The sequence below is a fragment of the Micromys minutus genome, assembly GCF_963924665.1.
Source record: "Micromys minutus genome assembly, chromosome: 23".
In the NCBI taxonomy this organism is placed as follows: domain Eukaryota; kingdom Metazoa; phylum Chordata; class Mammalia; order Rodentia; family Muridae; genus Micromys; species Micromys minutus.
The window spans coordinates 41,052,213-41,079,228 of record NC_137958.1 but is presented as its reverse complement, the minus strand read 5'-3'; the positions used below and the strand labels follow the sequence as shown (position 1 = coordinate 41,079,228).

General features: G+C 43.3%; 1 protein-coding gene across 2 annotated transcripts in view; it reads right to left on the bottom strand.

The window, feature by feature from the left end:
- Positions 1–15,467: 15,467 nt before the first annotated feature.
- The window catches only part of TES (testin LIM domain protein), a 34,355-nt gene continuing 22,806 nt past the window's right edge, over positions 15,468–27,016 (bottom strand). For both annotated transcript variants that reach the window (XM_080936261.1, XM_080936260.1), the window contains exons 3-7: positions 22,150–22,402; positions 20,989–21,315; positions 18,639–18,854; positions 18,152–18,310; positions 15,468–15,773 (exon numbers count right to left, since the gene is read on the bottom strand). In XM_080936261.1, the coding sequence (XP_080792387.1) occupies positions 15,585–15,773; positions 18,152–18,310; positions 18,639–18,854; positions 20,989–21,315; positions 22,150–22,402 (1,144 nt within the window). In that variant the 3' untranslated portion in view covers positions 15,468–15,584. The remainder of the gene's footprint in view (positions 15,774–18,151; positions 18,311–18,638; positions 18,855–20,988; positions 21,316–22,149; positions 22,403–27,016) is intronic.

Genomic DNA, 27,016 nt, shown 5'->3' with positions numbered 1-27,016 from the left:
CCTCAGAAAATTGTACATAGTGCTAGCTTAGGACCCAGCTATACCACTCCTGGGCATATACCCAGAAGATGCTCCAACATATAATAAGGACACATGCTCCACCATGTTTATAATAACCCCAAGCTGAAAACAACCAAGACATCCCTCAACAGATAAATGGATACAGATGAATGAATGTTTACTGCAACATATATTATATATAATTAGTTATATTATATATAATATATATGTAATGTGTAAAAATTTATACACACACACACACACACACACACACACACACACACGAGAAAAAAACCCATAACACAATAACACATTTCTGGTACAGTGGAGCAATTCTGGATAATCAGAATGCTATTAATTTTAAACAACTAGAACAAGGATGGTAGGTACGGAGTCTCACTGACCTATGTTAAATTAACATCTGGTCTCTCTCTGTTGCCCCATCTCATCTCTCTTTTCTCTACTACGGAACTATATCCTAAGCTCTGGGCTTCAATTTTATTGAGTCTCTGAGAACTCTAACATAGTTCTTTTTGAGGATCAACCTGTATTTTCAGAAATTTCCTGTAGTCCACTGAAGTGATTTTTGGCTCACCACAGCTCCTTCCTCTAAGTCCTTTGTGCCAGCACTATTGTTGGTTCTTTGTTTCTGTCATCTAACCTTCCTGGAAAAGCCCTTGGAGCCTTTATATCCTATTATCATATATAAAGTATAACTGGACATAAAAGCTAGATGTATATATTTTTGTTTGTTACAGAGAGGTCACATGGTCATCAAGAGGGTGGTCTTCCAAGATCATGCTAGGATGGAGTTAAATTACCTTGGTTTTGGATATTGGCTGCTTCTTAGGTGAACTCTGTTCTGTTAAAACTGTTCAGAAGAGGCTATGATAGGAAATGACACTTCCTCAAAGCTTTTAGCAGAACGCATGCACACTGAACATTTTAAACATGTTCTATAGCCCCAAATTTTCTGTTGTGTGGGTTGAATTTGGGCTTGGTGCTAGTGCGCACGAGTCTTCATACACACAGATAATGTGAACATTCTTGACTTCCGATTACACTCTCAAGGAACCAGGGTGAGGTTTATTCAGAGGAAGACCTGTGGTGATAAGTTATTGAACGTTTTGACAAAGAACACATTGGGCTACAGTGATGGCTAGCATATAGACCCAAGTGGTCCGGAGATGAGAAAGGAAGACATCTTTCTTCTGAGGCCATAGTAATGTTTAAGTGGGAAATGAGCAGTGTTCCACACACTCTCAGACTCTGCAGCTTAACTACAAATCTGACAGTGGTCATGGCAGGGCCCAGAGGGCATCTGTTCTAGAACTTCTGTTTGCGAACGGTGCTCAGAGAGAGCTCTCCTCCAGGACACACCGTCAAGGCTGGAGTTAAAAGCTCCAAGCTTGACCCTTCATTTCTAAGTGACATCTGATTGTCCTCCAGGCCCTGGCTGGAAGATGGGCCTGGGTAGATGGGGTTAGCTTTCCTCTGCATAATGCACAAGTCCTGACATGTGACCAAACTCAAGCTGCTGCCATCGCTCCATTTCAGAGATGGTCAAGCAAGACGCTGAAGGGAATGGGACCTCATCCAAAACCCTTTCAAAAGAGGCAGTTATCCTCAAACCCAGGGGGCACAGCCAGATACTCATCTTGATATAAATCTGATCAGCATCTGAATTCAGGAAAGACCAGCTGAAGAATCGCCCTGCTTTATCCCAATAATTGCTCCGAAATGGAAATAAATTGTGCATGAGATGTTTACATGTTAGTATGAGTCACGAACTGGTGGTCAGGTACCTCCGGCATTCTGCCACGAATGAGTCATGCAAAAAAAAAAAAAATCCACTATTTTGCATTGGAAAAAAAAGGAGGGGGGACTGCAAGATTGTGATAATATTTATTTCAACAAAACACTTTGAGACTGTTGATTTTTATACCCAGGGGTTTGGAAACCCCGACATTTGCTTAGGCTGGCTAGTGTAATCTATTTCGGTATTACTGTTCTCCCTTCTACTAATAAAATTAGTTTTAGGCCAAAGGGCAGTCTGTATTAAATCAAGTGTTTTCACTTCAGTGTTGTTTACCTTAGTCAGACTTGTATCCAAACTGGCTCCTGGAATACAAGTTCTTGTTGATCGTGAAGTTTAGGAAAGTTGAAAAAGCAAGGCTGATTTTTCTCAAGCAATTTTAAATGCTAAATTCTTAAGCAAATTAAAGTTTTTTTCATATGTTATCATTTTCAGTTGATGTTGGCGGCCATAGGCCACCTCCCCTTTCATTTCCATTCATGTCTAAGATGGCCGGCTATAGTTACTGAACCCTACTAACCACTGTATTGAGGATAAGTTACTTAACATATCTGAATCTTTTATATAAACCAATATTTGTCATTGTGTTAGTTTCCTTTTCAGGAGAGGCTAACTCATTAAAAAAAATAGTAAAACCAGCTGTTCCATGCAGCCTCATTGAAAGCTGGAACTTTGCTGTAGAAAGCTGTTTGAATGTAGAGATGCAGGCTAATTTAAACTATTAGCAAGTAAAGATGTCTGAACACTTTCAGACGCCAATGCTCCTCATTTACAAAGTTTTGCACACTTTCCCAGCATACCCTGCCCCAGTATGATATGGCATTCTGAAGGAACACATCCTAGACAGAGCTAATTTTTCTCCCTCATATTTGTGCCTCCAGATCTAAGCACTTGGATTCGGAATGAGCACTGTATCTGGAAGTGGCAGCATCATTACGTTTTGTATTTGTTGACTTGGATTCTTAAGATAAATCTTAGGGCTGGAGAGATGGAGCCCTAGTTAAGAGCACTTACTGTCTTGTGAAGGACAGGTTCTCAGAACCTGTATCAGGTGGCTGACAACCGTGGGTAACTCTAAGTCTGGGAGAACTGATGCCTTTTGCCTTACACAGACACTTCCATGTATGTAATGCACATCACAGACATGCACAAATACATACATACATACATATAAACATACATACATACATACATGTTTTTAAAAAAGACAAGTACCTACAATGTGACAGTGGGGTTGTTCAGACACTTTCAAAATTCTTTCTAAAGGAAATTTAAAAATATGTAGAAAAATTGCAAAATATTAAACAAGTAGACAATTAAAATTTCCATACAACTTCCATCAAAAAATTGTCACTTTTGTATTGTGAGCCAGAGTCTCGTGTATAGCCCTGGCTGGCTCTGAACCTAGAGAGCACCTCTCCATGGAGATCCAACAGTATGAAAATAGCTCACATCCTAAGAGACTGGAACCTCTGCTCCATCTCACAGCTAGAGTTCACAACGTTCCCGAGGTCACTTAAGACTTCAGACTGATAATCTCCTTTGCACTCAGCCTGCTTGACTAACCAGACTTGAAAGAAACAGTGCAGCAACCAAGCCCATTTTCTTTGGATTCCACATGTAATCAACTTTTGAAACCTAAGCCAATATGTAGATGTCATCTTATATTGGTCTCCCATGCCCCTGACTCAGAAAAATACATGTGTATCATTTGATAAATGCAGCAAATACAGAGGTTGAAAGCAATGTTCTAAAATAAATATCCACTATAAATGTTGACCACAACATGTATATATATACTAGTAGATAAATAATGGTACTTGTAATTCTTCTAGGTCAGTTGAAACCAGTGATTTAATCTTGAGTAAAACTCTACTAAACATTTCTGAAAGGACACTATTCCTTTACCATGTAATGTTTCTATACTGTTCCATAGAGAACCATCAATAGGGACAGGTACACATAGACATATAGAGACAGCCACAGAGACAGACACACAGAGGCCACAGAAAGATTCACAATGAACATTCTTCAGGTGGGTACAGATTCAGACTCATTAAAGACAGAAAGAAAACATAAGACACAGGTAACACAAAGTAAAGAATTCAAATCTAGACTTTCTCTTGGTTAGGTGATGCCAAGGGAAAGTTCTTTTATTTCTTTCTTTAATTTTTTTCATTGATTGTTGATCGATTTCCTTAATGTGATTAATTCCAACTGGTGACTTGGAGTAAATCAATGTGTTTAATCCATGCACTTTTGCCTCCCCAGTGCTGGTATCAAAGGCCTGGCCACAAAGCCTAGTATTAAGTAAATTTTAACATCTCATTTTTTAACATACCATATTTGCCTTATTATTATTTTTCTAAAGTTGGGCATATAAAATATGTAGTATGTGTATACAGTACAAATTTCTATTCTGTTTGAGAGAATTTACAGGTTTTGTGATTCATTCATTGGTTAACAAATTTATTGCTACTTTTCAAAGATAAATTAACACAATAAAATAATCATAATATAAAATCAAGACAATACTCCTATAATCTTCAATTTGTACTGTGGTGTATATGTTGCAGATGTAGGATGAAGGTATGCGATGCAGGTGTGGGATGCAAGTGTAGGATGCAGGTATAGGATGCAGGTGTAGAATGCAGATGTGGGATACAGTTGTAGAATGCAGATGTGGGATTCGGGTGTAGAATGCAGGTGTGGGATGTAGGTGTGGGATGCAGGTGTAGAATGCAGATGTGGGATGCAGGTGTAGAATGCAGATGTGGGATGCAGGTGTAGAATGCAGGTGTGGGATGCAGGTAAGGCATGCAGGTATGGGATGCAGGTGTGGGATGCAGGTGTAGGATGCTATGAGAATCACTACTGTTTTCCTATTTCTTGGACCTTCCTAGACCTTCATGACATTGGTAGATTTGAGAGCATAACCCATGAAATTATTTTCAGAATGTTTCCAGGTGAGTGTTAGACTTGCACACCATTCCTTATGGTGTATGGTAGTGTTACAGACTTGTCAATACACCATATAGGAAACAGTTTGTCTCAGTACCAATGGTGTTATTTTGATGACTTTGTTGCTTCATGATTTATACCCCATTCAACTCTACTCTCTGTTAAACAACCTTTTAGTGCTACGAATCTGAAAACAGAATCAAATTCAGACTTTCTGTGCCATTCACACTGGCTTTTCTAGACTTGCATGTCCCAACCTAGTCTTCCAACTGTCCTTTCAGCCTTGCCAAACTCAAGCTTTTCAGCTTCATGTAAATCTGCAAAGAACATGGCAGTGAGCGATGTTCTCAGGTCTGTCTGTGGCTTTGATGAGCAGCCCTTATGCAAGAGTCATTGCTTTCTTACAGTTAAAGCTGTGTTTCTTTTAACCTTCATATTTGTTTAAGAGAACTGGCAAAAAGCTTTGTGTATGGTACCTATGTGTTCTCAAGGCACGTCTTCCCCTTCCTCTCACCGCTAAACTGTTCTAGGTCATCTAGAGGTCAAAACTGGGCTATTTCCTAATCAGAAGCCTTAGGGCTTTACCATGTGCAGCTCAGTTCCTGTTCCTGTCTCCAGACCACGTTTGAGGAGTAAACTTTCCCAGCACATAGCTTTTCTTTTTTATATTGCCCTCTATTCTTTGAAATCAACTGTTGATCTAACCTTTAGATTTGTCTTTTTTGAAATGCTTTCCATATAGAGTATGGCACAGGACTAGGGTATATCATTCAATCTCCTTGCCAACTGTGACTCATAAGGAAACCCCTTTTACTGACTGCCAACAACTCAAGAGCTTGAGATACCAAGGTCTGAAGAATCACAGATTTTCAGCGTGTTTGGACCTGGCAGGGACTCGCTGCAGGTTGGGGGAGGAGGGAATACAGTTTACAGTTGCAAGACAAGGTGCAGCAGCACTGTGCGTGCATGTGTGCATGTGTGTGTGTGTGTGCTCGAGTGTGAGTGTGTGTGTGTGTGTGTGTGTGAGTGTATATGTATGTGTGTGTTTCTCTGTCTCTATTGTTCCTATTTTCCTTTTTACATTTTCTCCCTTTCTCTTTCTTTAAAATTTGAGGCATTGTTACCCTTCTGAACCTCTTTGTACATAAGTGTCGAGCCGATTAAATTCACTGCAGAACCGTAGTACAGCGCCAACACTCCAATCACAGTTGGATTTGGGATGCTGAAGTATGTGACGGCTAGAATCAGCATTACCATACAAGGCAGCTTTGAATTCCTCATGGTAACCTTTTATTACTGTTTTTAAGTCTCCAAGCACCGCCCAACATCTTGAGCTTTCTGGAATGATTATAAACTTTATAAAGATAAACCTTTGATTCCACTTTGAAATTCTGCTACAGGGTGCCAAAATTACAATAAAATTTCATATATTTCAAAATCAGAGACCTATAAAAACATTTGGATCCTTCAGTCCTAGAAAAAAAGAGTTGGTATCGTTGCACAACTGATAAATGAGAAAAGGGCAGGCATTGCTTACTTTCAGAAGGAAGCCAGAAGTAGTGTCTACAGGGCTAGCCTGTTGTCCAGACGGGCTGCTTGCAGATTCTTTGCAAAGAATTTAGAGAGCTGCCCCTTTGCAATCTCTAAAACATTTGTTAGAAACACTTCATAATGCGAGTTTATTTTCGTTGGCACCTCGACTGAGGGGATCTTGCTTTCAGCTCATAATCGGAGGAGTTCTGTTAGGAACAAAAAGAGTTCTGTCTGTAGCAAGTGGTGCTGCTGTTGCTGCTGGTCTCCCTCTCATACAAACCCACATGGAGCAATCCTTTAAGGAGTGGCCCTCCCTCCAGGATGAGGTTCTTGTTTGATGAAATCATTTGAGAGGCAAGTAAGCAAAGCCCGCTCCTGATATGCTGTGCAAACATGGAGATCATCTATGGTGGCCTCGAAAGGGAAGAAGGGTCCGCAAGCCAGTGTGGCCTTGTGAACAGGGTTCAAGCCCTGGGGCCTGGTTACCACTGTCCCAATACTAGTCCTTTCATCTACAGGCATGGCTGAGGCCGAATGATGGCCAAACGGCCATTATCCTCAGTTACTCTGGGTATGACGAAATGACTTAGTGATCAGCTGAAGGAGTCCGGAGCACTTATTCTCGATCTCTTTGTCATGACCCCATGAGGGGGTTCACAGGACGCTTTCTCAGAGTTCACATATAAGATATCCTGCACATCATATATTTATATCAGTTTATAACTATAGCACATTACAGTTATAAAGTAGCAATGAAACAATTTTATGGTTGGGAGTCACCACAACATGAAAAACTGTATTAAAGGGTCTCAGTTTTAGGAAGGCTTAGAACCACTGCACTAAAGATTCTGCTCAAAAGTATGTTGAGACGGTTTTAGGAAGCAAACAAAGACTCTGGGAGCTCTGGGGGAATCTGGTTGGTTGATATTGTTGTTCTTCCTATGGGGTTGCAAACCCCTTCAGCTCCTTCAGTCCTTTCTTTAGCTTCTCCATTAGAGACCCCGTTCTCAGTCTAATGGTTGGTTGTGAGCATCCACCTCATATTTATCGGGCTCTGGCAGAGCCTCTCCAGAGACAGCCATATCAGACTCCTGTCAGCATGCAGTTCTTGCCATCAGCAATAGTGCCTAGGTTTGGTGACTGCAGGGACTAAACCACCAACCAAAGAGTACACATGGAGGGACCCGTGGCTCCAGCCACATTATGTAGCAGAGGATGGCCTTATCAGACATTGACAGGGGGAGAAGTTTTTGGTCCTTTGAAGGCTTGATACCCCGAAATCCCCATGTAGAGGAATGCCAGGGTGGGGAGGTGGGAGGGAGTGGGTGGATGTATTGGAAAGCACCCTCATAAAAGCAGGGGGAGAGGGTATAGGATAGGATGTTTTTGGAGGGGAAACCTGGAAAGGGGATAGCATTTAAAATGTAAGTAAATAAAATATGCAATTAAAAAAAGAAAAAAGGAAAGAAAGACTTAAAGTGAACTTAGTTTAGAAAAGTGTCAGTCTAAATTGGTTTTACAGGAAAAGTATGCTCCAAATCTTCTCCTCTCCCCTTCCCTCTCCTCTCCTCCCCTTTCCTCTTTTCTCTCTCATCCTCCCTCTCTCATAAGCACACACACACCTGTGCCAATGTAAACATGCACACACTGGCACAAGCACATACACAAACATACAGGCACATATACACATGTGTATGCATACAGACAGTCACACACACGCATGAGCATACACATACATGCAGATACACACAAACAAGCACAGTCACAGGCATCAACCTATACTCATGCAACACACACACGAGCAAACATGCACACAGGCATACACAAGGGACACTCTAATACTATTAACTCATTCTCCATCAAAATGTATACATCTTCTAACAAGGCTTGTAGAGTGGTCCAAGGAAATCTTGTGAATGGCCAAGTAGTAGTTTCATCTCATAGGAAACAAGAGGCATCTTCAGGCTTCCAGGTAGATCTTTATCCTCCTGCAGCGCACATACTGCACAGAAGCATCTTCCCTGACAGCAGAGCTGGTGCTTTGTGCTTCCATTCGGATGGACAGAAGAACCACTTCATTCATCCCGAGTGGTGATGATTTCACACTTGTGCCCTATGGCTACTTTAGGGATTAAGTTACGTCATTGGTGGAAAACTCGGTGGGACTGGAGATTATCATGTTAAGTAAATATGTACACAGAAAGATAAATGTCACTGTTCTTATATTCAAAACGAATGTGTGTGTGTGTGTGTGGTGTGTGTGTGTGTGTGTGTGTGTGTGTGTATGTGTGTGTGTATTTGTGGTGTGTGTGTGTGGTGTGTGGTATGTGTGTGTGGTGTGTGTGTGTGTGTGTGTGTATGTGTGTGTGTGTGGTGTGGGTGTGTGTGTGGTATGTGTGTGTGGTGTGTGTGTGTATTTGTGGTGTGTGTGTGTGTGTGTGTGGTGTGTGGTGTGTGTGGTATGTGTGTGGTATGTGTGTGTGTGTTGTGTGTGTGTGTATGTGTGTGGTATGTGTGTGTGTGTTGTGTGTGTGTGTGTGTGTGGTATGTGTGTGTGGTGTGTGTGTGTGTGGTGTGTGTGTGGTATGTGTGTGTGTGTTTGTGTGGTATGTGTGTGTGTGTGTGTGTGTGGTGTGGTGTGCCTATGAGAGAGAGGGGATGGAGGGAGAGATGTTGATGAGACAAAAAGATGAGACAGAGAAGCAAAGGCCCAAAGGGAGAAAGAATGACAAAATATCCCACTATTTCCAGCTTATGGTGAATCTACATTTAGTAACATATGCATGTAGATATATGTATATAAGATGGGGAGACAGAAGGGAGAGGGAGAGGACCAGTGAAAGAAGACAGAGGGGAGACAGTGGCACAAATCAAAAATGACCAAAGTACAAATAATATTTGCACATGAAAATCCCATAATAATAAGAAATGAAGATACTATCCCAAATTGAAAAGAGTATTTTGTGATGATGTCAAATGCTGGATGCAGGGCCCATTGGTGAATATAGAATGTAACATGGAAGCCACGTTCAGAAATGATGTCCCATATTCTACAGTGGTGCTGCGGTGCCTGCCAACTTCTCTCCTCAGTCCCCACTTCAGACTCAGTGGCAGCACATAGTTCAAAAAGGGAGGTGTGCGTGTGTGGTATATATTTGCTAGACAGAGCTGGCAGGACTCACTAACTTGCCTAGAATGAAGGCTTTGAAAGTCTCACTTTCAAAGCTTATCACTTGCAATTAAGTGGAAGTAGTTTATTTTTAAACTCTGGCTTAAAGGTGTAAGAGAAGCTATAAACTGCGGATTATGGATGCCCTCCCATGGTAAGCATTGAGAAACCTCAGTGTCCATCACTGTGTCTTTATGTCTGCTGAGGATTGGAATTGATTGCTTGTTCGTTTCAATACCCGATTTATGTCTCTTTGCTCAAGCAGGCCCTCGATATTAAAACAAAAATCAAATCAAAACAGAATAAAGCGAAAGAAAAAACAGTGCTTGGTGTAGATCAAGGTCTCGGTGAGCACATAAGAGCTATCCCAAACGGGATGAATGAAGCAGTGTCATGGAAGAACCTTCCAAAAGTGCCAAGTTAAAAAAGTCATGGAGACGTAAGGATGTAGATGGCACTGACTGTAATGGAAGGTAGGAGGAGGCTGCATTAGTATTCGATGCTCTAAGTAGTGGCCTAGAAATGCTATTTCTATCCTGTGCAATGGCAAAAGAGTAAGGAATGGATCAGAACAAGAGCTCCGAAACTGTAGATCAAGGGCACCAGCTTCTCCCGGAAACTTGTAATAATGGAAATCCTTGGGCCATACCCAAGATTCATTGAATCAGAGAGGGTGAGAGAAACGGGTTCCAGTAATTTCCGAAGTCCTCCAGGCGACTGTGAGACACACTCTGACTAGAGAACCATTGGTTTGTGTCAAGAGTGAGAGTGTAGACAGGAAGCCCAGAGACACATTTTGGGTTTGCAGGCTAGTTCTGAGATGAAGTGCTGGACTTGGTGGTGGAGATGGTATCACAGACTATGCAAATAAGTATTTCAAGATAGCCATTTCATGGGCACTATGCTGTGGCAAGAGGACAATGGCCTGTGGCTCAGAAGCTGTGGCTTGGACATGGAATGAGACAAAGAAGAAGAAGGAGAAGAAGAAGGAGAAGGAGAAGGAGAAGGGGAAGGGGAAGGGGAAGGGGAAGGGGAAGGGGAAGGGGAAGGAGAAGGAGAAGGAGAAGGAGAAGGAGAAGGAGAAGGAGAAGGAGAAGGAATGGTGGGAAGAGCAAGCCACGCTCAGAAACCAGCCACCTTGAAGATGTCCCATTGTCTTCTATTCTGAGGTCCTATATTTGCTGTCTATATAGGTGAATTCTTGCCTAAGTGTTACATTTCCGAATGATGCTGTGTCATCCCACAAGCCAACACAACCCCCCAACGTCAGGAGCATGAGAACACACCTGGATGGGAGAATCAGTCGGAACAACTACTGTAGTCACGTAGGTGAGTTGTAAATGCAACAGCCTTTTCCCCTCTCCCTGGTTCAGAAAACGACTTCTGTGATGTCTGACTGCAGACCTAGCCCTCCGAGTATAAATTATGAGAGGCTAAGTCAGTCATTGACACTCTATTTCTCCCTTTGATGGGATAGGCACGTGACTTATTTGTAGCCAATGAGATAGAAGGGTAGTTAAGTCTGCTGGGGAAATCTGGAAACAATTTTTGCCTCCTGTCTAGAGTGTAAGATATTTATTTCCTTTCTCCCTTATCATGTACACTGGTGTCAGTTAGGGAAGGGTGACAAAGAAGTGACAAATCCTAGCATGGACGCAGCATGAAAGACAGCACAGTGGACAGAAACAGCTCTTGTGAGCTGGCTGTCCCATCCATGTCTACGGAAACTTAGTTGTGTTCAGTTCCTGCTCAGGGATTCCTGATTGCTCACCTTCTAGGAAACTCCAAAGGCTGAACTTCAGCACGCCACACAGCCCTTTTATTCCCAGGCATCCAGTGTCTTCAGGCTCATTTGGAAACCCGACGCCCATTCGGTTCCGTTAGACTCCCCATCTGACCCCTCTCTTAGTGAACTCTGCCTCTGTGTACCGAAACCTAACTGCTGTGAACTGGAGACTCCCTTATAACCAAAGCCTCTTCATTTCATGGCTGAATTGAACTCCTAGATATATCTCAGAGTCTCTGGTGCCCCCTCCCATTCTGCCTGTCCCCCACAGACCCGGCCACGTCGGCAGGTTGGTTACAGTGCCTGAGACACACATAGAAGATGCCTTCTTCATACAGTCTCTCTTATTTGTACCAATTCCTTTCGATTTTTGAGATTCACCATTTTTTTAAGCATGATACAGCGTATCAGAATTTACCCCCGATTTCTTTTCTGATATCTCATTTCCATTTTGTTTTGAATGTTTAAAAATTAATCATCATGTTAAATAACAGTTCCAATGGCACGCTCCCAGTGAAAGGCAAAGTCATTAGACAAAGCTACTTAAGCATTTGATAAGTACAGGAAACAGACGTGGAGATACTTCAAGCTAAAATCTTTGATGGGTTCTGTGATTAAACCCCCCACAGAATCCAGGGATGTGGGTTCTTTGTGTACATGTGATTTTCCATTTTCTGTTTAACTTCAGAAAATTTCTCCACATTCTTTGATATTGTCAGTTCCTGGCTCATGCTTTTTTCTCCTTGTTGTTGTTGTGGTGGTGGTGGTGTGAGGACCTCATCAAACACATGGATTTTCATACAACACCTGTGCCGATTTTCCCGTCTTCCTAAAATCCAATACCTCTGCCTTCCTTCCCATCCAGATGTAACTGGAAAGGAGATTCCGAGGGACTTTCCCAGGTGTCTGTTTTGACTCCCAAACCCAGATTTCTTTTGGACCATACCAAGGTATCCCAGTTCTCAGTGAGACACTATTTATGCAGAATTGACTCCAACATGTCTACGTGCCACAGTGGCTGACACCAGCAATGGTAACTGGGCAGAAGGTACTTTTGTTACTGGGTGAAGGGCAAGATATCCTGGGGAAAGCTGCACTGAAGAAAGACCAATAGCAGCCTTTACAAATGTCATTTAAAATGCCGTTCAAAACAACCATAAAGGTTAATGGCATTTTGTTTTGATTATTTCAAAATATATTATCAGATTAAATAGAATCTACAGTGGCGTGCCTCCCATGAAAGGACGGAATAATTAGCCACGGTGATTGAGGCACCAGTGATTATATGGGAAAACAAAACACCCTATTAATCAAACCACAGTTCCTGCCAGGTCCTGTGCTAAAACCTCTATCTACACAACACTAGGAAGTAGGCCTTTTCATACATGGAAGCAGTCAGCGAAGCCTAGAGTTAACACTGATCAGTTACCAGGGATCAGGAAAGGCAGAGAGTGGCAGGGAAGAAATGCCTACCAGGTGATTGTTTTTATGCAGCCAGGGACCGTCTTAAGTCTTCTAAGGAGTTGCAGACAAGCTCAGAAGACAAGTTCAGATAGGCCAGGTCATTTTGAAACAAGGACTTAAAACTGTTCTTGGGTGGTAGTGTCTCTTTGGTTACCATAGTGATGTTGGAAGAGCTCAAACACAACGTGTTACAAATTGCTTAAGAATGACTCAACCCTGAGTCTCTTGCCTTTGGTGAAATTCATCTCAAACACTTGAGTCAGTTTGGAAATCTCTGCTTAAAGACCAGTCACTGGTACAGCCATGGCTTATTAAAAAGAGACAATCTGCAACACCTTGTTTGAAAATAAACAGAAAGACACCAACCCACTCGAACCCAGGCTCAGATCCAGGGCTTTGAGTAGGCCTATCTCAACATCTACCCCATCTATGTACTGCTGGAGTGTGTAAAGGGGTCAATCCTGCAGGTTCCAAGCTGCCGGACCTCCATGACACAGCAGCAACAGGACATCTGAGAGAGGCCCAGTGAGGATCCAGTACAGAGAGTGTAGCCGAAGAGGCCTCCAACCAGACTCATTGCAATGAACATTTGGAAGTAAAGATGTTTGGGCAAAAGGTGTTAGTGTCACAATGTGTCACTGTGAGATTTTGTTCCACAGTGAGATTTTGGGTTTTTTTGTTTGTTTGTTTGTTTGTTTGTTTGACTTATTGTTTTGTTTTGTTTTTATTTGGGCATTTAATATTTTTAATTACTTTTTATTTTTGTTTTCTTTTGAGGGAGAGGTTGCAAGGATGGGGAAGACCGCCCCCCCCCCCGGACTGGAGGTACAGATGGTATGAAGGGATGAAGAGGGGGTTGGGTGCATGGTGTGAAATTCATAAGCAATAAAAAGCTAAAAACAAAGAAAAAAAATGATAAAATGTATGTCTCAAATGTGAAGGCCAACAAGTTACCTGGGCAACTTGAATTGCTTAAATAAAACTGAATAAAAAGGAAAACCATCAATTTCAAAATCATTTTTGTATCTTCATAAACAGAACATCTAAGATTCTGTTTCGAGATGAGCCGTGTACGTGCAGCCTCCATAGAGGAGTTCACAATCAACGAGGCATTAAGCGTCTCTCATGAATCGTGTGCAGAAGCTGATGCCAAGTCAGCATCTTCCGGTGGACTTCCTGGACCCCAGGAAGTGTCCCCATTCTTTTTCCTCATGGAACCCTCTGCCCTTGAGTTCCCACTGCTGTTCGGGTACAGGAAAAGCAAAGACCACTGTCATGTCTTTTAACACCCAGGGTGGTGGCTTTTGTGGAGAAAAAGGACATCTCCGGTCTTGCCCTAAGTGCCAGCAATGGCTCTACACTCTGTCCTAGTGTTAACTTGCAATGATGTGGTTGTCAAATCCATGCTCTACCAGACTAGGAAAATTTATAAGGTCCTATCTGTAGCCAGGAATAATGGGGCACCCTTGAAATCTCACTTGGGAGGTTGATGCAGAACTGAGAGTTTGGGGTAGGCTAGTCTGGGCTACCAAGTGAGGGGGAAAAAAGATAAGGAAATTTCTCCCAAAACTAAAAATGCAACACTTGACTCTTCTTTTAAAGTTTTACTAACAGAACGAGCCTCCTGCATGGCCTAAGAATTACTAAGAAGTCCTGGTTTAAATCTTTATGAAACCCACTCTTTGCAATAAGAAATCCAATGGGTCTGCCCCAGCAGCAGCAGCTTGACTTTTGTCAGGGATAGTTTTACTCTTGGAGACAGCGCCCCCTGCTGTACGCTATACTTAACTGCAGAAGGATTCCCCCCCCCCACTCACAAAAAAGGATGTAGAAAGACAATTATTAACGTGCAAGAGACTTTATTTTCAATAACATATAAGTCATTCCATTTAATATTTATAGTGCATAGTTATGTATGAAAGCATATAAGGGAAAACATTTAAAACACGCAAGGGTAGGAGTGCACAGGCAAAGAAGACAGCCTTTGTGTCTACAGCAAGCTCAGAGGTAGCAGAGGAGAGTATTATCCATCTTTAACACTGTAAATCATGCACAAAATTGAGTCAAAGCATGGCAGAAAGGTGACATCAGCACAAGTTATAATTCCCTGGGTATATATATATATTCTTTGGGTTTCAAAAAAAAAAAAAAGGTAAATGTACGTCCTACGTTTATGTTCTGCACAAAAAGAAAAAGAAAAAAATCTCTAAGAGCAAAGTGCACATATTGTTCCAACTGCATACATATAAAATATTCAAGGCCACAGATGGAGGTCACTGGATGACAAAAGAGAACCCTGGGAGGTAAAATAAGTGTGAGAGAGGGCCCTCTGCCTCAACAGGGGATGCAAAGGCTTAGGTATCCGAACTCCCATTGTGGACCGCGCTGTCTGCCAGGAGTTCACTGAGCTGACGTCATCACGTCATCAAACTGTTCAACGAGGCAGGCCGAGTGCACAGCGTCACGCCAGGCAGCACGTGGAATAAGCACAGAAGTCAAAAACGTTCAGTTCTCCCAGGACACCAATTTTAAGTGGTTTTATATATAAATTTGGCACTAGGGGGTACGCAGTTATAAGGCCTGATTAAATTCAAGCTTCCAACTCAAAGGCTTAATGTGTAGAAATAAAGCTACAATTCTTCACTCTTTTTTTTTTTTTGTAAATCATGTGCTTAAAGCAGTCATTTAAAATTAAGAGAGACAAAATTCATAAGGTTAAAAAGAGAAAAATATTGGACAGAATCTTCTGATTTGTTATGTAGTTTTTTTTTTCTTTTATTATTTTTTTAACTGCAGTTTATCATGAAATGCGGGCCGCTGCAGACAGCTATGGCTCAGTGCTGCCCGATGTTCTGTCAGGACATCATCTTCTTACACTCCACGGAACAGAAAACCATCCCTTCGACAGGCATGAACTTCTGGCCAATCAGACACTTGCTGCAGCAGGAGCACAGGAAGCACTCTGTGGACGCGTGCCAGCTGAAGTTGTTGTACGTCACTCGCTGCACTTCCGGGTCGATGGCGTTGTGGCACCCTTGACACACCTGCTCAGAGAGGACATGAAAGAGACAGTGACATCTTTGTGAGACGCTGTAGCCAACAGGGACCTACACACGGCGTGTGCTGAGCAATGGCTGGTGACCCTGTGGAAGTGCATGTCCCCGAGGTGCGGAAGTTCTGACGGCAGATCCCAAAGCACCGTGTTTGTTTCCAGTTAAATTTTAGTAGATTTTACCAAAATAGTTAGAAGGAAGTCTGTGAGATTGTTTTCCTCGCTCTGAAGCGGCAACCTCCTACGACCATGGCAGGGGTTACGTCACGCCTACAACACCGACACACGTGACTATTAACACCCACGATTTCTAGAGAGTGGTGAACTAAAGTCATGCTCAAAGTAATTAAGGATTTGAATAAAATGAAGATGGCTTTTGAAAAAAGGATGATGACTCCACATCATGAATATAACTTGTAGTCAATTAGCTTCTGTCCGGTCACAAGGTTAGTCATCATTTACCTCTGATCATACCTGTGCCATGAACTTTAACACTTTCCTTCCCTGCAGCATTCTGCCTTTTGTTTTGTCTTGGAAACAATATTAGGCTGGGCCTGAATTCCTGACCCTTCTCTCTCCACCTCCCAAGTGCCGTGATCCTGGGTGATTCAGGTAGGGCTGTGGATCAAACCCAGGGCATTATGCACACTATGCAAGTGCTGGACTAAGGGAGGTGTGTCCCAGCCCACCATTCAGTGTGGGTTCTACTCCACTGTACAGTGAGGTAAACACACATCCATGAACGTGCACATGAGGAGAACGAGGAACAATCGTCTATGTTACAGCCGAAAACTCCCTCGTGGGAAGCTCCCAAGTCATCTGCATTGTTTATATATGATCAGAATAAAAGCGTGAAACATCTAAAATCGTTGTTTTACAAGAACTGAGGGAAGACCATACGGCACTAATCCATCTCAAGCACCCCTTGTCTCTCGGTTGGAGATACTGCAATGAGGAAGCCAATGTTGGGCAACGAGGTGATTCGTATCACAGAGCCATGTGGACCTCAAATGTGATTTTTGTGTATTTTACAGTTACTTAGCTTCTTATTACAGAGACTATATCTGCAGGTCAAAGAGCTACCTCTTGGCTGGGAATTAGACATACATCCTTTGCCTAATTGCGTTCCCTCTGAAGCTACAGCTGCACCATGTAAACAGCTGCTTTTGCATGGAATTTCTGTAGTGTAGCTTCCACAGAATGTTCTGGTTTTCTGTACGTCATGTTAGTCTTTTAACACTTTAAAACTGTGTAACAGAGGAGCCGCTTTACGTGGAATGTTTCATTTGCTTTCTTTTTTGATTCTGTTTTGTAACATGATTTGTGGATCGTTTTATTATTAGATAAAACAGACTTTTCATTTCTAATATACAAAAGAAGACAAAACAACTATTCAATTACATGTGGAATTAAGGGTTTCTTTAGGTCAGAAAGCATCACACGGATGTACTAATGGCTTTTAGAACTACACACACAGGTACTCTTTTTTTTTTCCCTCTCCCAAGTGTCCCCTAGGTAATAGTTTACGGGGACTTTAAGAAAAAGTAGGAGCCTATCCTTCTGATATTCCAGGCTTAGAGCCGACTATGTATGGTCACCTTTTTCCCATGTATCTGCATTACCATCTCTTGGCCAGCATGCAGCAGCTCTGCGTAACACATCGGGTACCATAAAAATGTGCTCACATTGAGCACCTGACTGTCCCACACAGTGATCTAAAATTACAGGCCAATGGCTGCTGTACCTAATCCCTTCTTCCACAGTCACTGAATAATCTTTACGGAGCAAGTCAAGGGCCTTGTGGGTGAATTAGTAACATGGACTAAAACCATGTTTTATTTAATTTTAGCATTTATGTGTATAGGTGTTTTGCCTGTATATATGTCCACGTAACATGTGTGTACCCGGTGCCTAAAGAGGCCAAAAGATCCCATGGGACTGGAGGTACAGATGGTTGTGAGCTGCCATGAGGGTGCTTAGGATAGAACCCAGGTCCTCTGGAACTGCAACAAGCTCTCTCTCTTAACTGGTGAGCCAATGGTAAGGCCCCCAGAAACTATTTTAGATGGAATTTGATCTGTGGTAATAAGAATAAATCCATTCCTACTAAGTAATTTTTTTAAGTTGGAAAATTATTACCAAGCATCATATATAATCTATACGGCAAATGCACAGGCAGAATGAGCCATCTTAAGGTAATCGGTACGTTTATGGCTTTTGAACTGCTAGATTTAAACGGCCCATGAAGGAAGCACGTGCTTTCTCCGTACGGGCTGGCTCATGGCTTCCCACTTTTAGGTGATGTAAAGAGAGGCAGAGACAGAAGTCACTGCACAGGCTGAGGTGAGTGTGTGCCCCCGCGCCTCTTACCACAGCATGGTTCTTCACATAGCAGGGCTTGCACACAGGCTTGTCGCTGACCATCACGTATATTTTTCCTGCCAGGATGTTGTCGCAGTCAAAGCAGCAGAAGTGCTTGAGATGCCAGTTCTGGTTTTCGGCTTGGGTGTATTCATTGCTGAATATCAGCTGGAAACAGGAGAAAGACAAGACCCATCAGTCTTTTTTTCTCTTTACTCCACAGTAACACACCCAGGATGGGCATTGAAGCCTACAAGAGCACATGCCTTCTTGGGATTTAATATTTGAAAATGGTAGCATCGGGCTTGGGTTTGTTATCAGAATCAATTTCCCTTCCGATCACTTTTTCAGGTTTAATCAGGACACCCAGAATAAAAGTAACCAAGTTGCCTGCACGATCGATCGATACTTGGGTAAGGCCTGTGGTCTCCCGTCTGGCGGAGACCTGTGGGGCACAAGGGGGAGGCTGCAAGCGGGGCATCCCTGGACAACAGACCTCATCACAGCCAGCACAGCGGGGCTTCTCACTGTCACAGTAATGTCTGCCACAGTAGAGCTTCCCGTCCTTCCAGAAGTAAATCATGTCCACCAGGAGCTCCCCACAGGTGCTGCAGATAAAGCAGGCCGGGTGCCAGAGGTTATCGAAGCCGGCCCTCTCGGCATAGACAGCTGGGTCTCCTTCCTTCATGGTTTGTTTGCAGCAGTAACAGGACTAGGGGAAAGAACCCAGACAACAGTTGTCAGAGCGCCTGAATCTTTGGTCCTGCATCGGGGTCCACAGAGCGACCGTTTCTACAGAAACGACAACAGGGACCTGACAGGTCTGAGGAGGACTCGCTCAGCTTCCTTCTGTCCCAACCATCTTCTTCCCGCTGTGTTCAAGCATGCTAGGCTCACACACGCTGCGTTCACACAGCACTGTTTCCCAGATGGAAGGCGCTCTCTGGGGAAAGGTTCAGAGTTGTTTCTGCCTCGATTCTTATGCCGGTTCTCTCAAAAATGATTGCATAAGAGCCGTGAGTGACCGTCTAGAGGACCACACCTTATTAACTATGTGCTAATTGTACCTATGAGAAACGCATTAGAGTCAGCTCAGGCCTGATGCTTTATCACGATTCTCCTTTCCCTTCAAGCCATTACAGAAACAGTCTCTGAAAGAGGCTTTTATATACCCTTGCCAATACAACTGCCCAGACTGAAGTCTGAATCGTAGTGAAAACTAGATTGGCCTAAGCATATATGATCCCTATGGACGTGGAATGGTAAGCTCCGACTGGACTTGAGCCATGCTTGCGACTGTAAACTCAGTCAAAACCCATAGCTGAGGCGGTCTTGGGCCCTAGAGGGAAACTTACTACTGTTGTTCCGCTGTATCGATACAGCAGCAAACCGCCTTCTAGATGTTCCTGCTGATACTCATAAAGCAAAGCTACCTTCCGCCTCAGTCATGATGAAGGCATAGACTCAGACTCAGGGAACCCGCGGATAAGTGATGGGTGAGTGTCAGCTCTAAAGAGGACATGTGCACCGCTCAGGGACGTCATGGAAGAGAGGGCAGAAAGATCCTAAGGCCGGGCAGAGGGAGGGAAGGACTGTGATCTGTGGTCTTCTGGACATGACTCCACCGTTATAATCAGGACCCCACAGCACCAGAGGCAGGGCACTGGGCCTGCACAAGATTGGGCCAATCAACAGTCTATCATGTATCGAGGAGGGCCTCACAGGGCCATGTCCTTCCTTGCTTAACTATTGGTTACACACAGATTCCGGGGGAGGGGCAGCCACGGTGTTCATCGGTGTACACACTGGAGAGCCCACTAAGCTCCAAAGAGTTCCAGTCTCTTAGCCACACAGTCTTGATTAAAGTACATCACAATGCAAAGCTACATGAACTGAGAAAGGGACAGGGGGGGCTTAAGGGGAATCAGAGGAAGAGAAGACATAGAGTAATCCAAACATGTCATATACATGTATGAAACTGTCAAAGCACATTCAGGATCAAACCTGAAACATGTCAGCTTCATTCACTTAGGCGCTAATGAGCTGCTCAAGAGAAACTGGCGGCTGCTTCCCTACTGGGACCTACAGCTTTTACAGTAGAGCAAAGACTCAAGGTGGCCCTTGCTAAAGTGAGTGACAGAGGGTCCTAGTGATGTCATCACTGCTCAGAGTAACACTGATGACATTAGCCAATGGCAGTCGATGTAATTAGAGAAGTATGATGTGCATAGGAAATGACCAGTTATCACAGGATTGTGTTTAGAAACAGATGCTGGGAGCAAGAAGTGGCTCAACAGTTCAGAGGACCAGGTAGCTCTTCCTCATGTTTATCTCCAACCCTAGGGAAATCGGCACCATCTTCTGGCCTCCATGGGCACTGCATGCATATGGTTCACAAAAATAGATGCCAGCAAAAAAAAAAAAAAAAAAAAAGAAAAAAGAAAGAAAGAAAACAAAAAAATAACATACACAAAAATAACAAATAAATGTTCAAAAAGCTTTCTAACGAAACAGACGCCAGATTGGTATGTTGTATTCAAGTAAGAAGCTAAAAAGCTAATGGTGACTGCTGTGAACAGATAAAACTCAAAATTATCCTTTGTAATAAGCAAAGTTCGGCTGCAGACAGATGCCTCAAACTTTCGAACATAGTAACGCTCTAAGATAAGTCAAACGGGATTCTCATTAATTTTCTTCTCCTTACCTAATGCTTTTTAGAAACAGAGGATTGAACCCCAACACACACCAACACACACACACACACACACACACACACACACAAAACAAGTTCTAAGAAAGGAAAAGATTCACATAACGCAAAGCAAGTCAGCATGGTGACTACTCACGTATTGGGTCTTCCTGGATTCCGCGGCCTTGTCCCTGGAACCCGATGCTGGGGTGTTCCTGTCTCCGGAAGGGCTGAGCATCTTGTCACCCTGAGCATTCATCTCAGAGGGAAGCTTCACGTCACCCACTCCCAGAGCCTCGCTCTTGTATCTCTTCACAAACTGCTCCATCTCCTTCACCTCTTTGGAAGACAACTCATGGCACTTAGAAGGGTCCTGGTCATGTGCAGGAAGCTGCTTCGCCAGCTGCTTCTTCCGGTACTGTGCCCCCTCGGACCCTGCCACTGGCTGCTTCTCTTTGGGCAGCATCTGCATGTACTGCCTGGCCTGGGGGACAGGAAAAGCAGTGTTGGGTGAGATTCTTATATCTTCTGTAACACACAAGAAATGAGTTTACAAAAGGGAGGTTCAGCCTTGTGCTATAAGCATCTAAAGATATTAACACATTGAAAAAGAAAAACATGTTTTGGTGAGTACAATGTACACATTTTTCTCTGGGAAATTAACTCCCACCATCCAGTCTTAAAGAGCCTTTGGATTACTGTGGTTTGTGTGTGCTAAGTCAGCAGATGCGAGTCTATATGGAACAGCTTGGGTATGTCATTATGAGTGCAGTGTGGCTCAGTGGTGTGTTCATCACCTCATTTGTAAGATATCCCGGAATGCCCTAGCTGAACGCCCAGTGCTTTAGCTAGTTGTCACAGCAACAGACAAAGAGCTGGATCCTAATCATACTTTTCTGCCTTTTATGGTGAAAAAAATATGGTGCCAGAACTATTTGGTTCAGTTCTAAAAACAGGCAGGAAATCCATCCTGTGTCCTTTCTCATCATAAGAAAAATCTTAAGAGTCTACCAGAAAACTGGTTAGATGGGTGTAAGACACCCGACTGGTCTGTTGGTTTGTTTGTTTGTTTCTGATTTTCAAATAATCTCTGACATTTTTAGACTAAGGTAAATTAGGTAGTTAGAAAAAGTCTCTGGGGCATGTAGTAGACTTGTGGTTTAAAAAGTAGTAATAGGTACCCAAAGTCACAATAATGGGAACTCAAGACAAACAACAGACGTGTGGCAGGTGACCATGTCACAAAAGACGCTGCCCTAAATAAGCAATCCAGTAACATAAGGCGTCCTTCCTCGCCCCCGTCCCTCCCAGTACTCACCAGTGCCTGGTTCTGAACCGGGGGAGCCCACTCATAGGTGACCGTGTTGATGGAGATGTTCTTCTTGGCAGCGACCGGATTGGTTAGTATCATAACATTGCGTCTGTACATGGGGATTCCGTCTGACTTCAGCTTGGCAATCAGGGTGGTGTACTTGGTGTCTTCAAAGAGTTTCCCCACCTTCCGGTCCTCCTCGGTGCTCAGGAGAATGTCATGCTCTTCTTGACCACATTTGCAGTTACGACATATTTTTCTATAATTGGGGGAAAGGCAGAAAATGACTAAGTGCACCTAACCAGCGATACCTGTGCGGTCCCTACTCTTCGTGGTTCCTAAGACACTGAAAAAAAATGTGTTGCACAGAACACACACACACACACACACACACAAAGCAATTTGTTTCATAGGGGAGGGATGAGAAAAGCTTATCCAAGAAAGACACAGAAAGACACACCCGCACTTTATATGACTTGGATAAATTAGATTTTAGCTAAGAAGCGCATGTCCGAAAGGTCCAGTGTGAAGATGATAATACAGATGCAAACTACCCCAGCATGCAATTCCATGTTTCATTCGTTACCTGCTATTATTTCATTGTCTTTCCCCAAGTTATCCTTTTAAGTGAGTAGGAGATTCAGACCCCCCCCCAGTCAAACATCACAATCCTACATTTAGCCCTACAATGTTTTTCAATTTCCTTTCCCTTTCCAGCTTCAATTTCCGTTCCTTTCCCATTTTCCCATTTCCTTACTCAATCCCTCCCTTGCTTCCTTTCCCTTATTTTTCGGAACACTTATCCACCAACTATCATGTCTTTCATTACACATCAAAGCGATAGAGGCTGGTATTAGCTTCAGGCCAGCCAGGGCTACATACTGACACCCTGACCCCAAAATAAGACATGAATGAATGATCCTCTGCTCTTACGTTGTTTGTTGGAATTTAACAACACAACCCATGTCTACTCATCTCTCTAACATCCCACATTCTCCCATGTGACCTTCGGGTATGTCCATGTGTCAAGAGCATGCTCGACACCAGACCCAGTAAAAACCACAGGTCCAGTCTTTGATCTTCTGAAGCCTGCTTCCTGGTAAGAAGATGACACAGACACGCATAGACATTCTAATTGCATCTGTGTTAGGAATGAAAAACACGCTACCACGACAGTAAGTAGAATCGTTACTCCAACCTGGTGAGGAAAGGATTCCAAAAGGAAGTGAGATTTAAGTTTAGAGCAGAAAGAATGCATAAACCATGTGTATGGGGTGTGCGAGCGTGTATTTGTGGCTGAGGAAAGGCGCCCAAGGCTTGAACAGAAAGAGTATTTGCAGTGGCCCTAAATTAGAAAAGAACTATTTGATAGGTCTATACCAGAGAAGGCCGTGACGTTGACGACGTTGGAGAGCAAGGCAGACATAAGACGCCTGCGGGCACATCATGCAGTGTGACCTTCATTATAATGGCAATTGTGAGGCACTGAATCATTGATAATTTGTAACATGAACAGACCTAATTATAACACAACCTACCATGCAGAGACTGGATTAGAGATAAAACATAACTGAAGGCTAACACAGCCTGTTAGTCTTTCAGATACGTGCACTTCATTCAGATATTGTGCGTGTAGCCAAGAAGCACTTGCTGACAGGAGCCTGGTGTAGCTGTTCCCTGAGAGGTTCTACCAGCATCTGACCAACAGAGATGCAGATACTCACAGCCAACCATTGGACAGACCTTGGGGACCCTAATGGAAGAGCTAGGGGCATGACTGAAGGAGTAGAAGGGGATTGCAATCCCATAGGAAGAACAAAATTATCAACTAACTGGACTGCCCAGAGCTCCCAGGGACTAAACCATTAGCCAAAGAGTACACAGAGGGACCCATGGCTCCAGCTGTATTTGTAGCAGAGGATGGCCTTGTTGGAGATCAATGGGAGGGAGGCCCTTGGTCCTGTGGAGGCTTGATGCCCCAGGGTAGGGGGACGCTAGAGAGGTGAGGCCGGAGCACGTGAGTGGGTGAAAGAGCATTTTCATGGAGACAAAGGGGCAGATGGGATGGGAGTGGTTGTAGAGGGGTAACCAGGAAGAGGGATATCATTTAAAATGCAAATGAATAAAGTGATTAATAAAAATAAAAGTTAAACAATGTTGCATGGAGTTAGTGAGCTATGCTGTGCTTTTTGGTAGCAGCAGCACTGTGACACTTCATAATGTAATGCATACATTGCATAATGTAAAGTGATGCCCTGGAAACAGGTCACTGATCAGACAGTGGAGATGAAAAGATTTCAGATCTTATAGGCAAATCTAACTGGGCTTGTGGATGACTTGGGCTTACTGACAGATTCTCAAAGACAACAAAATTTCGGTCATGTAAATGACAGTACAAGGAACGTTTAACTTACCAAGATTAAGAACACAACAGAGAAATAGATGTGAGGTAGGGAATGGGGAAGGGTGAGAGGCTGAATGTCTTCAATGCTAAACTACTGTGATAGCTGGATTGCCCAGGATGTGGAGAATGATGTCAAGTAGACTGCAAGACAAAAGAATCTAGTATATTCTGGTAAAACTTGGCAAAACAAAAACAAACCCCTCCAATCTTGAGATTCAGGAAGCAGTATGTAACATGAATGAATTGTCAACACCTCTGTCTCCCGGGGAAACCACAGCATGAAGGCCGAGGACCCAGAAAGATGACAGTGAAGGGAGAGAGGCTGGAGTGGAAACAGGACATTGTGGTTGAGCATTTCACAAAGCCCTGTATAACTTCAGATTGCTCAGGAGGTCAACAGATACAAGTTAGCATTAGACACTCTTAAGTGTGTGTGCTAAGTAACAGTCACTAACAAAAGGACTTTACAGTACACATGAGCACACCAGAAAGGATGAAAGGACAATTACTGGGTGAAGTATTCTATCAAAGAAATTGTGGAAAGGTGTCATAGAGCTCTAAGTCACAAGAAATAAAGTTAATAGCATTAGGGGAAACTAATCACGTGAACAACGGCTACTGTTCATCTAGAAGCATTTAACGTCTCTCAAGATCACAGCAGGTTTTTGGGTCTTGTGATAGGAATCAGGAAGCTCACAGAAAAACCTCTCTGGGGGAGAACAAAATAAAACACCTATCCCCAATCCGCCCAACACTGAGCATTTACAGTTCATATACTAATTCTAAGATTTGAGACAAGAGACTAACCCTGCTATCTCCAATTCTATTTATATTGTTCAATATGTACTATTCAGAGCAAGTGAGGGGGGAAAATCAATGAAACAGGAGTGATAAGGATTCATCAGAAAGAAGCGAACAAAAGAGGCAAGAGAAAAAGGGAGAAAGAGTCAGGAGAAAGAGGGAGAAAGAGGCAGGAGAAATGGGGAGAAAGAGGCAGGAGAAAGAGGGAGAAAGAGGCAGGAGAAAGGGGGAGAAAGAGGCAGGAGAAAGGGGAAGAGACAGGAGAAAAGAGGGAGAAAGAGGCAGAAGAAAGGGGGAGAAAGAGGCAGGAGAAAGGGGGAGAAAGAGGCAGGAGAAAGGGGAAGAGACAGGAGAAAAGAGGGAGAAAGAGGCAGAAGAAGGGGAGAAAGAGGCAGGAGAAAGGGGGAGAAAGAGGCAGGAGAAAGGGGAAGAGACAGGAGAAAAGAGGGAGAAAGAGGCAGAAGAAAGGGGGAGAAAGAGGCAGGAGAAAGGGGGAGAAAGAGGCAGGGAAAAAGGGGAAGAGGCAGGAGAAAGGAGCAGAAACGGGATGAACGAGTTCATTGCTCTTCTTGTACACATATTGGTCAGGAAACTTTATTTGGTAAAAATCTGTGGAGAATTAATGCATTTTATTATGTCTATAAAAGATCCTTTCTTACATCCAGTTATCTCATACCCCCATCTAGTGGGAAGGATCTCATCACCCGGGCTTCTACAGTGTGCTCTTTATGTGCCTGCTGTTACCCAAAACAATGGAACTATCTATAAAACCATCACTTGGTGGTTAGATCAAGATTAAAACTGTACCAGAGGCATTCTGGAGAGGGAATGAGGTTCTCAACACAGGTAAGCAAATCTTTATGAGGCTGAGGACTCTGGTGTGCGTTCTACTAATCAGCCAATGACTGCTGACAGGGACATAAGGTGACCCTGCCTTTGGATCTGCTGACCTATATCTCATCAGAAAATATCTCATGTATAAAATAAGGAGCCTGGGGCTTTATAATGAGCAGTAAAAGATATACAGCGAATGAAACCTACTGGTGGGTAAACATGTTTTAGCAGGCTGCAGGTCCAATTGCATTTACTGTGAAGGTACCAAGTAAGACAGGCACTGAATCAATGACACCAGACCCTGTGGATTGACGTTAAGGTGATACATGATTGGACAGTGGAGAGGAAGGCGTAGAAAAGGTAGGAAAATGGAAGAGGAACAGAGATTAAGGGGGAAAAAATCAAGATGGAGCTGGAGAAAGATGACCTAGATCCTGGTGGACTTAATTAGCAAGAGGTAGATATAAATATTCTTAAGGGATTCTATAGGTCTTTTTAATCTCTTATAGAAGGGCAGTTTGTATCTTTGTCCATTGGATTTAATCAGACAAATCATCTCAGGTTAAGCAACATGCCAACAGCTATGGGGAACAAGAGAAAAATAAATAAATAAAAAGCATCACATTATCCTGGTGCTCGGCTTTTTAAGTAGAGAGAGGCCATTATTGATTAGTGAGCAGTCTTAAACTGGGACTGTTGCCTGGCTCTTTTGTATTACCACTCCCACAGGGATCAATGTGGGACCGAACACTTGGTGAAACGTGACCCAGACCGGGCAGTGCACCCTCCTCGGCTGGACAGCCATCGCTGCAGCAGCTGGGGTAAGCACATCCT